At 36.3% G+C, this 17076-nt stretch overlaps 1 protein-coding gene across 1 annotated transcript in view; it reads left to right on the top strand.

The window, feature by feature from the left end:
* Positions 1–17076, top strand: part of ADK (adenosine kinase) — a 271536-nt gene that overhangs the window by 112691 nt on the left and 141769 nt on the right. Inside the window, exons 5-6 of the mRNA XM_035329771.1 lie at positions 5556–5728; positions 10442–10550. Of these exons, the coding sequence (XP_035185662.1) occupies positions 5556–5728; positions 10442–10550 (282 nt within the window). The remainder of the gene's footprint in view (positions 1–5555; positions 5729–10441; positions 10551–17076) is intronic.

Below are 17076 nucleotides of genomic sequence, written 5' to 3'. Positions count from 1 at the left end.
GAAAATTAATATTATTTTACTTATTAAACTGTATCTTGATCCATGTGTTTCTTTCACTGCTGCCTTTGCAATTCCCTCCCTCTTCCCTCTGAGGAACGAGTGAGTGACTGGGTGGGGGCATAGCTGCTGGCTGGGGTTAGCCCACCACAGTAGGGATTTGAAATGATACAGTGTGTAATGGTAACTGAAATTGCATTCCAGTTGTGCATGAGATGTATCACATCACTGACAAGAAATGTGAGCTCACTCGCTTGGAACAGTGACATTGATGTCTTTTTTAGGATCGTTTTGCATATTGGCAGGTTTTCCCTCTTTTAAGGTCTATGTAAGGTTTTGATCCCACTTTTGCTTGCTTTATCTGTTTTTCTAAGATGAGGTGTGATGTATTTTCTTTTAATATTACAACATTCCTAAAATCTTTTTAATGGACTACACGTATAATTGGTGATAGGAAATGTTCTAGGCAGACAACAGACTGGTGAACCCTTCTAAAGAGTGTATGGACTCATTTTACGTTCTCAAGAGGATAGATAGTCCAGATGTTGCTGTATGAAAACAAGCCATTCCTGTTCTGATTGACTAAAAAGAATGCTTCGTAAGTTGTTGTTAGCATTGTTTAGTTTAGATTTTAGCAAACTTGTTAAGTCTTAGCTAATTTTAGGTCTTTGGAGTCCTCTCCTCTGTGAGATGCAATTTAAAATAAGATCAGATTTGACAGATCATGCAGAGAAGAGTCCAGCTTCAAATAACGCACTTCAGATGCACTTCAGATGTCTGTATTCAGTAGTGTTAATGAGTTTTGAAGATCCTTCACTGCGAAGGGGCATAATGCTTCTTGTTGTGTTGTCAGTTCCTGGGTATTTAGGCTTCAAGTCTGCAGCTGAAAGCTTCTATGTACAGAAGGTATGTCAGTCAAAGCAAAGCTTTGTATGCTTTGGCACTGTTAGTTTAAGACGACTGACAGATGTGGAAATGCACTACAGGCCGAAGCGTTTTTTTTTTTTTTAAAAAAAAAAGTTCAGGAGCTAAGTTCAGATGGAGAACAATATGGGACTGATAGCAAATAGCGTTGTCAGCCTCCTTGTTACTATTATCTATGTTATCCAGTTATCAGTATCATCTACAGCAAAGCATGAAGCCGTAGTAAAACAAGATGATTTTTGAATAATCTTTGTTTTAGTCAGAGGGCTATAAAGCTGTCAGAAGCTTCTTTGGTATGGTGGTGTTTTTCATTTGTTGTCTATTGTCTATTGAAACCTAGCAGTAGCAAACTCCTCTTTTGCAAGAGAAGTCTCTTTGCAACTGAAGATAATGAGGTAAATGAGGTCACGTATTTAGTTTTGCTGCTTTTGCCTTGGTCCTCCATTTACTTGGATCTTAGCAACAGTAGAGAGAAGTTTGAACACAGATATTTTGTGATATGGGATACTGGGCTCTACCCGTTGGTCAGAAGCATAGTGTTCTCAAGCTAAATAGGATACTTGGGAAATAAAAATCAATTAACACCCACCTCTCTGTTTCAGGGGTAATTCTTTAAGACCACTGGTGATTTTCATATAGCGTGAGTGTGCATTTTTTTTTATTCTCTGGGTATAAGACAACATTCAGGTAACTCCGTAAGCTCACCTTGAATATCATTCCCAAAGAACAGCACTGAGTAACCAATCAAAGTCAAGTCCCTTCTCATGTTGGAAGAAGTGCTTGTAGAAGTGCTTCTGTAATTCGGGAAAGGTCGTTTCCAAAGCTGTTCTGTAATCAGTCAGAAGTGGGAGATAGGTGTACCACATCTTCGAGTCTGAGGATGTGAGTGGGACGTAGTTAACTCCAAGCAGTATGACAAAATCGCAGTTCATTCTTCAGAAGTTTTGTTGGTTACCAAGTTTTCTTGGCATCTCAACATCTTGCAAGAAAAGACGATGCTGTTCTCTGCAATTGCCACCCACTCCCAGGAACACAAAGGTTCTCAGACTTCTCTGACAGCTTAAGCATGCCACGGAATTCACCCTGTTAACTCAGATCACCAAAAAACACTTGAACAGTTAGATACTGCTGCTTCTGTGAACCCAAGTCGGTGTCATGAAAATAAGGAGAGAAGCGTTCTGTCATTCTCCGGTATGTCTTTGGGTGGCCAGGATGCTGTCAAAGGGCTGGCTTCAGTATTTGATCATAAGGAATAAGTTGCCTGTAGGCATAGGGTAATTTGAGGTAATGAAATCAGCCTAATTTCAAGACAGGGTTATGTTAAAGGCAAGAAAAAGGTTGTTTAAAAAAATGTTCGTATTTGCTTTTAGTTTACTAGAGTGCATACAACAGAAGTATGAAGCAAATGCAATCTGTTTAACTCAAGAGAGCATCTGAAAGGTGTTATATTTCCTCTACGCCTTGCTCTGTCACAGATGCTTATTCTGACTGACAAGGTCAGGGCCTGTCCTTGTGTGTATCTGATGCCCATGCTGTGTTGACAGAAGAGAACTTTAGGATGGAGAAACACACTAAATTTCATAAACCACTCTAGATTTTGAGTTTCCTTTGTGGTATTTCCTTCCTGAGGCCGTCTTGCTCCTTCATGATGAGTTCCTACTTTTGACACTTCTGTCTTTGGGCCATTAACAGCCTCAAATTCCCGGGTGTAATAGTGAAGATTCTTGGCATGGCCAGGTGCCAACCTCTCCTGACCAGACTGTCAATACAGTAAGTTAATAGCTGCCTCACTGCCTAGCCAAACCCTAGATAATTAACTCATTATACTAGTGCCTGCTGAGCTGGGTCATTTTCTGTTTCTGTCTAGAGTCTTTTCATTCAATTAAATCTTCTATTCCACATAAATGTATAAATTGAATTTGCAGCTTATATAAATATATACCTGGCATTAAAGTGTGCAGTTTGTTTTTGGCCCGAGTTTGATATTGGATGGAATGCTGCATGGTCGTTTCATTGTGGTAATAGTCTTCTGATGACTGAGCCCCCCATTCCCATTTAGAGTGGTTTAGCCAAAATGTTAGCAATGATAACAATAATAATGGTGTGTGAAGTGGTCCATAGAAGCCTGTTGTTTCTATATCATGTTATTCAAAATTAGACTCCAGTCCCAGCAAGGTGCTTTCTGTGGCTCATCCCACTAGGTACAACTTGAGTGGTGTGCCACAGATGTATTTCTATAGTTCATTTTCATCGAGTTTTTAGCATCGTGTCCCTGTTTTGCCTTTACTAATATGTAGACTTATAACTGAGGTAAAGGAAGAAGAGTGTGGAGTTCTTAGGCAACTAGCAGGACCTCACTACTTTTATTGCGGGAATATGTGAAGATCATTCCAAGAAGTTGGGCGTGTTTGTAACTGGAGATCTGTGAAGAGAGAATCTTTCCAGAAACACTGCTGAACTGCTTTTCCATCTTCCTCAGTGTTGCTTAACTTAGCTCAGATGTTCACATGAAAAGAATATCTATGTAGTGGTAATCGCTGTGGTGCCCACCAAGTAATTCCTGTGTTTCGAATAATTATGAGCATCAGCAGAACCTCTGCCTATGTAAGAATTGGTCTTCACAATATGCAGAGGTTCATCTCAAGAAGCCCCAGATCATGACTTCCAATTCTCAAGAATAACTTTACTTACAAATAAAGTAAGGATTTTGACAATTATATATGGCATGTTATCACATCCGAATTCAAATTGAGCTGCTGCCAATAGCCCAAACTGTGATATTTTAACAGAATTTTTTTCTTTCCTTTTTTTTTTCTTTTTTTTTTCACAAAGATGTATGTGAAATATTACTTACTACTGCTCCAAATGTTGTCAGACTTTACATATAAAGGATGGAAAAGTTATGTCATTTGCTAGAATGTTGTAACCCTAAGGTGTAGCTCGGAATCTATATATATATATATTTTTTTTGAAGAACTGTTGGGGTTTGTGGAAAGCTGATGCTTTGATAAATGCTATTCATAGCTGTCGCTGTTAATTTTTTATTTTGTGAGAGTAAGGCATGCTGTTCAAGATGGGACGTAAGACTTCAAGTGCTTCTTACCAGTACAGAAATTGGTTCCATATTTCCTTACAGTAGGTCACAACATCTTTAGTCTTGTTAAATAATCTGTTCTACTTGAACATAACTTCAAATTTAAAATGTTACACCTTCTAAGACATACTAAATGAACACCCTGCAAGTGTCTATAATGTATGTGAAATACGAGGATGTTGTACATAATTCTCTTGTTAGGGGGTTATTTAACATCTGTTAATTTAGAGTGATACAGAACAGACAAGCAGAACATATCTAGAGTGCATTTCACAAATAAGAGACTGAACGCTGCCACCATCTGACAAGACTTTTTTAAAATCTTAAATTTGATATATATCAGACTGGTGTGGGAAGCGGCCCTGGAACATTTGTCCATTTGCCTTATTAATGAAAACTTTAGCATGACTAAAGATTATTTTTTTTTTCTTCTGGAGCTAGAAGTGATAAAGATGTGACGAAGCATGTATTTGCAGCTCACTTGCTTGACCTTGTTACGACCCACAGCTACCACTAATGCTGATTCGTAATGGAGACATTATCACTTATTTAAATCTTGATTAGGAAACAATTATAAGTAGGGTCTTAGTATAGCAGTAAATTGATGTAGCCTTTAATTCATACTATAGATTGAGTGGGTAAGTCTTCTGACTATAATTAAAGGGAATTATAATGACTTCAGTTGGTTGAATCATCACCAGCAGGGTAGGGCCTATGATTATTTCTTCACATTTATATTTTAGTTCACTCTTGATTTTACTTCAGTGCTAAGTTCTATCTTTTAACATATACCAAACGTAGTTACATTTAGAATTGAAATATGTATATTTTGTGTTAATAAAAGAGAAGTTTTATAAAATAACATAGCACCTTAGCAACACTATACAGCTAAGCTCTTTCCTTACAATTCAAGTGATAGAACTGCTCTTAATAAGTTGGGGATAGGTGTTTTCGTGTGTGGTTTAACAATACTAGCGGGGAACATTTCCTTTTCGTGTATAGTCAAAGTGTAGATACACGTGGTTATTTTCAGTACCATTTTGTTTTTGAATATGTTTTGTGAATTCTGCTAGATGTTTGTTTTGGGGGTTCTTAAATGTTGTTTTCCTTATGTTCTCTCTTTATGTATTTTATTTTTGCTTTTCTACAGTCTAATTTCCATTAAAGATACTACGTTGTTTGGTTAAATCTAACGTGGAGCACATCCTTTGAGCTAAAGAACCTTTTTTCTGTGTTTTTACAAGGTATTTCAAATCTATTTTGTAGTGAACTACATCTATTTAAATAAACTTTACATTAGTTATTAAGCACTCACCAGGATGATTAGGAGTAAATTCTGTATTTGTTGCTGACCTTCCCTCTCTTGATGTACCTGACTTTTACTTCTGGCACAGAAGAGTTCTGTTGGATCAGTGTGTGTCACAGTGCTCTGTAAGCACAGAATTACATACAGTGAGCAGAGAGAAAAAATGACAAATGATATATCAAGCATGTTAATTATTTGTTGTTGGCTTTTGTTTTTTTTTCTGTCAATCTGCAGTGGATGATTCAGAGCCCTTACAAAGCTGCAACTTTCTTTGGGTGCATTGGCAAAGATAAATTTGGAGAGATATTAAAGAAGAAGGCTGAGGAAGCTCATGTGGATGCCCATTACTATGAGCAGAGTGAAGAACCAACCGGAACCTGTGCTGCCTGCATCACTAGTGATAACAGGTATATTGGGCCTTCCATATTTTCCTAAGACACAAATATGTGGAACATAATTTGTTAGGAATATTTGGATTTGAATGATAAAGTGTTCACACTAGTTTGAGACAACCCAGGGCTGTGTGGCACATAGTTTTGGATCAGGTTGTGTTAATGTACCTTTAAAGAATAGCAGTTATTCAGTTCATACTCAACGACTACTTCTTTCTGAACTTTTGAAGTTTCCAGTTGCTATGAAGATAGAAAATTTATGGCAGACAAAAGTTTGTTAACAAGTATGTTTATACAGCCTTTATGAAAATGGATTGGCAAGTAAGGAATAGACTTGATTGTCAAGTAAAGAATGTACGTCAGATAATAATGTGTTTAAGAAGGATACAAGTTGGCATGTAGCCTGATAAAAAGGGTTAACTTGCTTTTAAACAGGAGGAAGAAAAGACAATTTTTTGTTGGGAAGACCTAGTGACTGTAATTCTTTTTCCGCATCCTATCTGTTGTTTCTTAATTTTGTCTTTCATGTTTTAACTTCTTCTTTCATATGGCCTCTGCAAATAAAAATTACTTATTCAGAACTCTGACACGTTCAACTTTACTTACAGACTAAGGACGCTTATTTTGTGGTATTTTGTATGGTTTCAGAACACTGCATGAAGAAAGAATGTTTATGGAGTCATCCATTTTGAGTATTGTAATAAAATCAATAAAACAATTTTAGAAAGAGACAATGAAGATGATAGGCATTTATCTTGAGCATGTCCCTTTGCTTTCTTCTTTCTCCCTCTATCCACAACTTTCTGATGATTTTTAGAAGTTCCAAAACCAGACAGTCATGTCTGCCTTAATCTTGAGATGTTGCTAGCACAAACCAACCCTCCCTGGTATGTGCCAGCATCTAAATTTTCTGATGCTAGATACTGAAACAATAATGGAAATGGTATCTGTTACCCTGAGGAACATTTTCTTTTTGGCTGTGCATAAGAGCAAAATACCATACCAGCAGCACTAACTGAACTAAGAGCCAGGGGAAGGAGAATTTAACATATAATCTGTAGAACCCTCGAGTAAGGTATCCCCTTAGGAACTTCTTAAGACACTTCTTAATACTCAACCAAGCCTTTCTTCATGTGTAAAATGTCCCAGCCCCCTAACAGTTTTGGCTGTTTGCTGCTGGACTCACTCCTTTATGTCAGTGTCTGTCTTGAAATGGAAAGTGTAAAACTGCACTTGGTACTCCAGATGTGACCTGGAGTGCAGAACAGAGGCATCCCCCTGTTTGGAATATGTAACTTCTTCTTCCCTGCTGACTATAAGCTTGCTCATACGGGCCAGGATGTGACTAATCTTTTCTCTGAGGATACACCGCTGTCTCTTGTCCTGAGTTCCCACCAGCACCTCCACGTTCTTTTCTGCAAGGTATTGCATCCTGTCAACGCTCAGCCTATACTGTTGCATGGAGTTATTCTACTGCAGTTGCACGACTTTGCATTTGCCTTTAAGTTTTCTGTCACCTTTTTTCTCCAGGCTTTTAGAGATCAACTGACTGACAGACAGCCCTGTCCTCCAGCTTATCAACCTGTCCCTTGCAATTTAATGCCATACATAATGTCTTACTCTCAGGAAAGAATGTTCTCAATGGAGAAAGGAAGTTCATCCATCTTCATACAGATTTTTGACATTCATTATGTCTACAGACTTTCCCCTTCATCTTCAGATCCGTATTCAGTTTTTCAAAGAGAAGACAAGCAGTAAAGATGTTTGTGCTCTGTGATTCTCTGTTTAGTGACATGCATCCTTGTAGCAATCACCACTTCCTAGTTTGCCTGATGGGAAAATGAAGTTAAGATCGTCAATAGACATGCATCATGAACTCAGGAAAAATGTTTACATCGTTTCCCGTGCATTTCAATAGAATTTAAAAGCTTAGGTAAATTTATTCATAAAAATGTCTGCAAGCACTTCTCTAACTTATTAAGCAGTATTTTTGGTTTCCTAATATGAAACACTTGTCTCTCAATATCAAATCTTTGTTCAAATAACAGAAACTTCATCTCTGGTGGTGCTTCATCTTAATCACTGTTTTAGAACATGCTTGAGAGTGTGAAGAGATTATGAGAGACTTATATCCCTCCTTAGAGGATAGAAAAAAAGAGGCTGATAGTTGCCACTAAAGCCTTTATTGTGCAACCCTCTTTCTTTTATTGCAAGCAAGCTTATTCTCAGCCTTTTGTTTCCCTCTGATCACTACTTGGTTTTCAGCATTTTCTTGATTTGTAAGGATGTCTTCAGCTTGCTGCAGTTGATATCTCTATTTATTGGCTAATCACTTATCCCAACGGAGGCATGTGCTAACTTCCTTTTTCTGGTAATTCAGCTTTCTTGTCTCTTTTAGAGATCTGCGAGCTAGTAAATAGCACTCCTGGTTTTCCCAGTAAGTGACCATGTGTATTTATGTTCCAGGTGCCCAGATGTGAATATTTCTTGTTTCTGCTAAGTTTGTCGAGCTTTTTGCTGGAAAGGGTTCTGAGCTAATTGGTGATGTGATTTGCTTTTTTCAGAGCTTTTTGAGAAAATTTTAACCCATGATTCAACTCTAAAGTAGTACCTACACTCCATTATAATCTGTGACTTTGGTTCATATGTTCTGCTCATAAATACCCACGTGCACAGAGTCGCCTTTAAGCTGTTAGACTTGAAGCTCTTTAGCTTTCTCCAATCACTGTGTTTCATTGAAAAACATCTACCTTCTCCGTGTTCCACATGTTGAACTTAGTGCTGTTAGACTTACAGTTTTAATTTGGAAAATTTAATTGCTTCATCTTCAGTGAAGCAATCTTAATTACATATAACATGCAGAGCATCTCTACAGTTGGACTTAGCCACTGAGAGCTAGGTTTACAGTTTCAGGGGCATGTGGTGAGTGAAAGCAAACATATGAAGGGTCTTTGCTTAGTTTTCTGGAACATAACTGCTTTTCGCTTAGCAACACATATGGGCAGATTTTTTTCCAGCTAGGGCCTTAATGGATATTTAGGGCTTGATGAAACTGGAAAGTTTAATTTGCTTTATTTGGTTTTCAAAAGATTACCAGAGGTACACACATGTCCCTTGGATTTACTCAATTCTCTCCGATGGATTTCTTATCATTGACATTCATCAAGAACAAAACTTCTTGCCTTGTTACTGGTACTGCTGCAGAGGCTTAGCTATTTTTATTCTGCCTATTTTCCAAATTCGTATTAGTTCTCTTTGGCTTTAGGCTTTAGAATTAAAGAGAGAAGACCCAAGAATGTTCCTGAGATGAAATGGCACAGAACCCTGATATATATCTTAATATATTTAGAAAAAGTTAGTCTCGCTTCTTGTTTAACTATCGACATACCTCATGCGTTCGGTTGACAGTGATAAAAGCTTCAGGAAGCTCTTGCTTTTTATTGATTAGGACCAGAAAGAAATGGTGGTAGTGGAAAGATGCTGTTTTGAGTTGGAATAAATTTTCAAGATTTCTTTGCTTGATTACCTCCGAACACTTGTAGATGGTACTCGGTGTGGAGGCAGAAGCATACCCTGGTAGGAGTAGCCTGTAACAGTTCACACTGTCCCACTGTGATTGCTTGTTAGTAACATGTATGTGGAAAAGGATGGTACGTGCTATATCAGTTGTATACACCCTGCAGAAGCTGACTTTTTTCCATAGGCACACATTGCATCTGTAACTAAACGTTACTGGGCAACTGTGGTTAAGTACCTTAACACAGCAATGTGTTAGTTAAAGGTGCATCGTGTCATGATTAAGTCTTGAAACTTTTTCATAATAAAATTTCACAGAGAAATTTAGTTATGGTAGCTAGAGTTGAAAGCTAGTGTATAAACATCTATGACCTGCTTTTAGGAGTACATCTATAACTTGTGTGTGTTTTACAAGGCTGAACTGAATGCCTACAGAGGAGGATTTAAAACAGAGTGTATCTTACATGTAGCAAAGTAAATACAAGTGTTTTTATTCTAGCTAGTGGAAGTTGTTTCCTATGTCTTGTGTTGTAATTTGTTAGGAAAGGATGAAGTACAAACAAATTTTTGGTAGTTTTCCAGTAGGGCACAGATAAGCCAAAGGTGTGGCATTGTTTTTTTTCATTTGTTTTTTTACAATCAAACATCTAAAAGCCTGGACCCATTTTCAAGTAGTTGATTATTCATTTGCTAGAGGAAAATATAAGCCTGAGGGGAAGAAAAAAAAGCCTTTAAAATAATACGACTATTTATTGGTAAAAGTGATAATGGCAGGACATACATATCCAAAAACTTTTTGGTCCTGATGAGGGCAAATAGTTTTTAGAAGATAAAGTAAAGCAGCTGTTCCATTCTGGATGTTGGATAATAGAAGAGTTTTAATGAAAACCTGCAGATGCTGCACTGTATGTAAGGAGTTGATGACAAAATGGAAAAAGGTTGATTCTAAACAAATGAATGAGTGCGGCCAATATAATAGTGTTAGGTTATGGAAACTAGGTAGCTGAATTTAAAATATATAATTTAATATAATTATATTTTATACGTTATTCAGAAGTAACTATTATGAATGGATCAAATAAAGTATATTCATTTTATTGTGCTTTTTGTCTCTCTCTGAGAATGTTTGAATATCTGTGAGAAATTTAGTTATTGATCAGAAATTTTCAGTAGAATTAAGGAGGATCTAATGCCTGTTTTTTAATCTTTTAGGTCTCTTGTAGCTAACCTTGCTGCTGCTAATTGCTATAAGAAGGAAAAGCATCTTGATTTGGAGAAGAACTGGAAGTTGGTGGAAAAGGCCAAAGTTTACTATATAGCGGTAAGTTCAGCTTGCAAATTGTGAAAGTTTGTGTTAGAGCATTGAGAGATTTAAGCAATGGCCATGCCTATTGCATACGTTTAGGATGATTTATTATGAACGTAATGAAAGAAAATTACTGCTTCAATTTTAGCATAGTATGATTTCTTCAAATTTAAATCTTCAAATTTAAATGTGCAAATGTAGAAGTATGTTTTAGTTGCATGCTTTCTTAAAGTAGTGGGAAAAATCATAACAACTAAACATATTTTCAGAGCTTTTGTAGTAGTGCATCAAATTTACATTTCACATTTTCTAGTAAATTGTTGTGAAGGATGCACAAATTATGTAGAAAAACACTATTAGCATAATTATTCACTGCAAACAGTTTGAGTTTATTTGTGTGAACAATCTTAATTGCTATTTATTCCATAGTAATTACTACGGCACCTTTATAACTCAATATTTCAGAAACAATGATTGTGACAAATATCTTGAATGTGGGCGGTGGGGCAAACTGATTTTAATGATGAAATCTTACTTCTGGAATAAAGGGGTTTTGAGTATGGGAGATTAGTAGATTCACAATTAGTATTTTTGTTTGTTTTTGGTTTTGTGTTTTTTTTTAACAATCCAGAGTGAATCAAGCCAGATTACTGTATTTGTGTAGATTACATCTTGCATAAATAGAAGCAGTGAATTTGTTTTCATCTTGCTCTCAAGTTGATATGACGGATCAAAATTAGCAAACACAAAACATCTATGACAGATAAAAACCTCATAACATGCATGTAATGTATGGATTCTGTATGACAGCTGCTTCCATTCTGCTACCTGAGCTATGTGGGAACAGCTGGTAAGAAGTGTAAAAAATTGATTATCCAGGAGGAACAAGTTCATTGAATATACAGTTATTTCTTTTAGCTAGTGTTAATGTCTCCTACAGCCTGTTAGTGTGCACTGCTGTAGGCTCTACATGGTTGTTATTGATTCTTGTGTATGGCCAAGACTGCCCCTTTATAAACTGTCAAAAAATACTTACAACCTTCTCAGTATACAGAGAAAAATACATCCTGCTGCTATTGCTGTATGTTTGTGCTGCAGCAAAAAAAAGAGATGTTTTGTCTACTCATTTTTAATGTCTGTTTTTCAATTGTTCTGTGTTTATTTCCCAATAATTATACCTCAGTCTGTTTCAAATGCCATGCTTAGGAACTAATGCTACTGACTAAAAAATATTGGAAGTCTAAGAGCATTGTTAAATGAAGGACATCGACAAATGTTAACAAAAAATGTTAGTATGCTGCACTAAGCATTTTTAATATTGTTATCATAAACTATAAATACCACCAAAGTTTTCAATATATAATTTAAAAAAAAAATCAGACTTAGTGGAAATGCTTTAGGAAATGTGTGAAACGTTAAATGAAGGAAAAAGGGGATTTATTTCTTTACTTTTAAGGTATAGCATCCAACTAAAATTTTCCAAAGCAACTCTTCTGTGTTCAGTCAGTTTGGTTGCTTTAATTTTGACTAGGTAATTCACTATACAGATTTTTATATATATTAAAAATTTTTCTTCAGATGTCAGTTCTGTAACATCCTACCTTTGACTAAGAGACATAGAATTATTGTCCTAAACTGAAAATAAAGCCCAACGTGTGCATATGTTAATGTAACACGGAGTGTTATTAGGAATGTATTATATATTAGGTATTTGCTAAGTGGACTTCAGTTTAAGGAAACATCTGCTTGCAAGAGGAGATCTGTTGGGTAAAGAACCTAGTTCGCTCCTGTACCAATTGCACTTGAGGTTGGGTTCATTTAAGAGTTCTAGGATACTGTTATCACTTCAGATTACAGATTCATCATGTACCTTTACTTAAAGAAAGGAGATAATCTGTAGAACTACACACAATCTCTCCTTCTACTGTGTTTGTGCCTTTTTTTTTTTCTAATTTACTCGCCGGTTTGTAGTGGTCTAGGAGATTAAACAAAACCACCTAGTGAACAATTACCACTCATGCAGTATAGGGCAGCCCTTTCAGTCTTTTTGCTCACTGTTGTGTCTGTCTGCACTTCAGTCTTGTTACCTATTTTGGCTTTGCACTGTGCATATGTTGCTTTTTATTTCCTTCTTTCTGTCCAACTGTCACCTATTTCCTGGATTGCATTAGAATGTATATTAGTGACAGAACATGGTTTTTGAGAAAAAATGTCAGAGATTATCAAACAATCTGTTTTCTTGGCAGAGCAGGCCCATTGTTGCTTTAGGACAGGTCTAAGATATCCTGTGGTCATCTGTATGTGCTTGCTAGAATAGATGATAGGCTTTTCGATGCAGCATTCAGCAGAAAGGTCCTCAGATGAAACTTAGCCCTGAAATCTAATCAATTCACAGAGGGAGGAGTAGGTACAAAGGAAAATATAGTGAACCCATGAAAGAACCCATAAAGACAACTTCTGTTACTGTGAATCAACACAATACATTTATTTTAGCCATCTGGTAATCAGATCCGGCAGACAAAGTGGAGAAAGACTAGCAAAGAATAGAATGCTGTAAATCACAGTTAAAGCAAAATGGAGAGAAGCTGCCCCAGCTTTCTCAAAAACAGTGAACTTTAAAGATGTATCTTAATCATTCAAAATTGCTCTGTATTGTATCACTGAAGATGGGTTACATGGACTGTCAAAGTTCATGCAATTTTTTTCTCTTTTCCATATATATATAATTCTTATACTTGCAGTAATTTCTGCCATTAATATTGTATCTTCTGGTCTGTCATATTCATTTTGTTGTACTGCTGGTGTCTGATTAGAATTCACTGCGAGGAATATTATTTGGTTCCTACTGGGTCTAGAAAATCTCTTCCTCATACATTTCCCTTACTTCAGAGTAAGTGGAGTGTTAGGATAACAGTAACCATTGTCACTCTGTTTCTGAAATTGTGAATGGGGCACAGCCTGACCTGAAAACAATCTGAAGTTATGTTTTGTGTATGATTTTTTTTTTTTCATTCATTCTTTCTGTGAATCTGTGTCTTCTGTCAGAACTTGTATTTTAGAATTCTTACGTGTTATAGTTGCATCTTACAAATGTGGGTGATAGAACAACTCCATGTTTGGGCACCTTGCTTGTCCTATTTTCAGAGGGACTGAAGAAGCTGATGGCTGCATTACCGTATATGAGTGGGCATCTCTATAAGAATTCTGTAACTTATTTTTGTTAAGATAATATTTTCAGCACCAACTGAAATTTGTGGGAGTTGCTGGTACTCAGTTTCTTAGACCTTAGATGCAAACATTTTAACATTTTGAATATGATTTTCTGTATATAGTCTTTACGCTTGTTACAAAGGCTTGAAATGTGAAGATTTTTATTGTAAAAAATGTATCTGTTGATAAGAGTTGCTTAGGAGAGCAGAAAAACTGAAGAATTTTAGTTGTCATTTGACTCCAGTTAGCACCTTTCTGATGCTGGATTTAAGTAAGGAATTTGGCACTTGTCCTTTGATAAAGGAAAGACTGGAAAAGGAGAAAATGCTTCCCACTGTTAGAAGCTGCAGCTAACCTTGCAAAACTTAAACACAGTAACAACTGACACTACTTTCTTATATATACAGATGAATTTTAACTTTCTATCTGTATTGGAGCAATATTGCTGTAAGTGGGATGCTTCCCACATGTTTTTTCTCATGTTCCAATTAATCATCAATATCTCTCCCAGTTATTTAGCTTTACTCAAACCTGCATCCATTTAATACTTGCAGTTGGAGGCATTAAGTGGGTAAAACGCTGCCACTTGCTGCTACTATTTTTGGTGATGAAGTAATACATGTGTTCCTGGAAGTTCCTTCTTTGCTTCTCTCTCTCTAATCTCTCTTCTCAAAAAGTTACCTTTACTAAACAAGTGAAGTGTTAGTATTGATGGCAGTTTGGTTTCCAATTTATGCAGTAACTTGAGCGCTTGGAATGGACTAGTTTGTGTAGCTCTCCAAAAACAATCAGATATTCATAGAAATCAATCAGATCATCCTTGAGTAAAATACTTGCATCTTTTTTTGTTCAAAGTCAGATTGTTGGTTAGGGGCTGTGTTTGAATTTTTGTTTTGTGGTTATAGTTGGTATGCTAACAAGTTGGTGTTAATATGTATTTATATGTGATGTGTCTCAAAGCTTTTCTGGGTAGCACCTACATACGCTTCCTGTCTAGCCATTTGATAGAGTGATGGCATTGATGCTCATGCTCATCTATGTTCATGAAAAGAGACTTAGGACCACGTTTTTACTTTACTTCATGTGTTATGATACCTTTCCTTTGCTTTTTGCATTTACCATGCCTAAAGATTCAGTTCTTGTGCTACTGGTTGTAGCTAGAGACTAGAGGAGCAATCAAGCTTGTAGCCCTAAGACTTAGTTCTATGCAGCTGAAATTTGGGTTGCTCCCTTTCAATATTGGCATACAACATTTTGCTCAGAGAAGACAACGCTCTCATCACTCAGTCATATTTATGTGGGCAGTTGCTATTTCACAATCTGTAAAAGTTTAAACCGTTCCTACTACTGAGTAGCAAATAATAGAAATTTCTCAATGGTTATGTCCTTCAATTGCACTGTGTTGCGTATAAAACTTTCTAATACCACTTAAATTTGTTTGCCTGCAGTTAAATTACATTCACCACCTCCAGCACCTCTTTTGTGTTTACAGAGTTAATGGCAAGTGTAGTTTAACTTGATGTTAACAACAGTCCTGATCGAGACCATGTATTCTGGTCTTAGGCTGTGTTTCAAGTAGGAAATGTTATATACTGCAGCATGTGATAATGAACCCAATGCAATACTGCTGGAGGAGAAGTTTTTAAAGCTCCAAGCACCCTGGTATGTTTCAACAAATACTGTGGTATTTTTATATTTATTTTCTTTTAATGCTTAAGTGCTTGTCTAAGCAGAGAGATACTGTGGTGGTGTAGTGGGCTTGATGGCGGAATTATCTGGTTTCAACATGAGTCTGTCAAAACATAAGCTTCATGTCAGCAATGTGTAGCAAAGCTTAAATAACATTTTACAGTATTTTACATGGGTTTTGGCTATTCTTCTTGAGAAAAAATACTGATTATATGAACAGTGTAAGTATAAATGAAATTTCTTTTGTACTGTCTCCTCCTTTCAGAGGCATGTTCAATGAAGGCATTTTTATTGTAATTTAGTGCTATGAAGAGTATGATAATTTACAATGGATTGTGATAGGTATTTTTCTTTGAGATGAGCTGGGTCTGTGTGTGCATCATGGGAAATAAGGGAGACAGACACTGGCAGGAATGAAAATATCCTCTAACAAGTCTTTTGTTTAAATAACTCCACAATACCTTTTTTTTTTTTTTTTTTTTTTTTTTTTACCATTGATAACTTCTGCCATAGTGCTCTGGCATCAGTATGTATGCCATATGACATGCAAAACTATATTTCTTACAACAATGAATAGGTTTTATGGCCAGGAAAACACATTTCTGAATGTCTTACTTGTCTATAAAGAAGAAGCTGCAGCTAGCAACAGTTAGTTGGGGTGTTATTTGCTAGCCTCAGACAACATTGCCTTGCTGAAAACCTCCATGTTAAGGAATTGTTTTCTGGGAGCTACAGATGAAATGTGACAAATCTAGAGAGAGAAATGGATAGACCCTCTATCCAACCAGGAGCAAATCAGCCATTTACTGCTTTCCAAAACAAATATGGGAAAGACACTTTCTCATAAACAGAGAAATTCCCAGTTTTTATTCATTGATCAAAATGCAAAGAAGAGCTTTGTTTAAACTGTCACCACTATGCATTGTCATTGTGTGTTGTATTTAGGGTTTGGTGTGCTTTATGCTACTGCTTCAGGTATGACTACTCATGCATAGACACATTTTCCAGTGTTTTTTTTCAAGTAATTTATATGGAAAACTGAATTAGAAACTTGTTTCTATTTTTTTTTCAAACTTCGGTCCTCTAAATGTCATTGTTTGAAGATGAACGCATCTTCCTGGAGAAAAATGCATCATCGACTCCTAAGACGGATTGTACATCCTTTCTCCATAATAGAAAATTAATGAGAATCTGTCTAACATAGTAAAAATATTTATTTCTAAATGTTCACCTCTGTTACTAATTACATTTATTTATATGAAGAATATATGTTTCATCTCCTGTCATTCTCCTCCTACCACAGTAGCCTTTAAATTGCAGATAAACTTCTTCAGCACAGTAATTAGTGACACTCAGTCATTGCTCCTTTTATCATGTGATTTTTTTTTTTAGAAGAATGCATTATTAGAGCACTTACACAGCCAGTCTAGCTGCAACAGCCAGGCGGCAATAGCAGTGCCATTTTTCACAAAGAAAATGTTGAACGGGAGCCAAATGTTTGGTGGCAGAGTCTGTTGCTAGGAAATCAAGTTCCTGAGGCGATTAATGACAAAGCAAGCAATAACAAGAAGGCAGAATTACAGATTTAAAAGAGAGGGAGAAAAAAAAGTGGTTGGTGTTATAATTACCCAAAGAAATCCGT

Source organism: Oxyura jamaicensis, chromosome 6 (genome assembly GCF_011077185.1).
Source record: "Oxyura jamaicensis isolate SHBP4307 breed ruddy duck chromosome 6, BPBGC_Ojam_1.0, whole genome shotgun sequence".
NCBI lineage: Eukaryota > Metazoa > Chordata > Aves > Anseriformes > Anatidae > Oxyura > Oxyura jamaicensis.
Note: the sequence above shows the minus strand (reverse complement) of the source record. Positions and strands in the feature narration are given on the sequence as shown.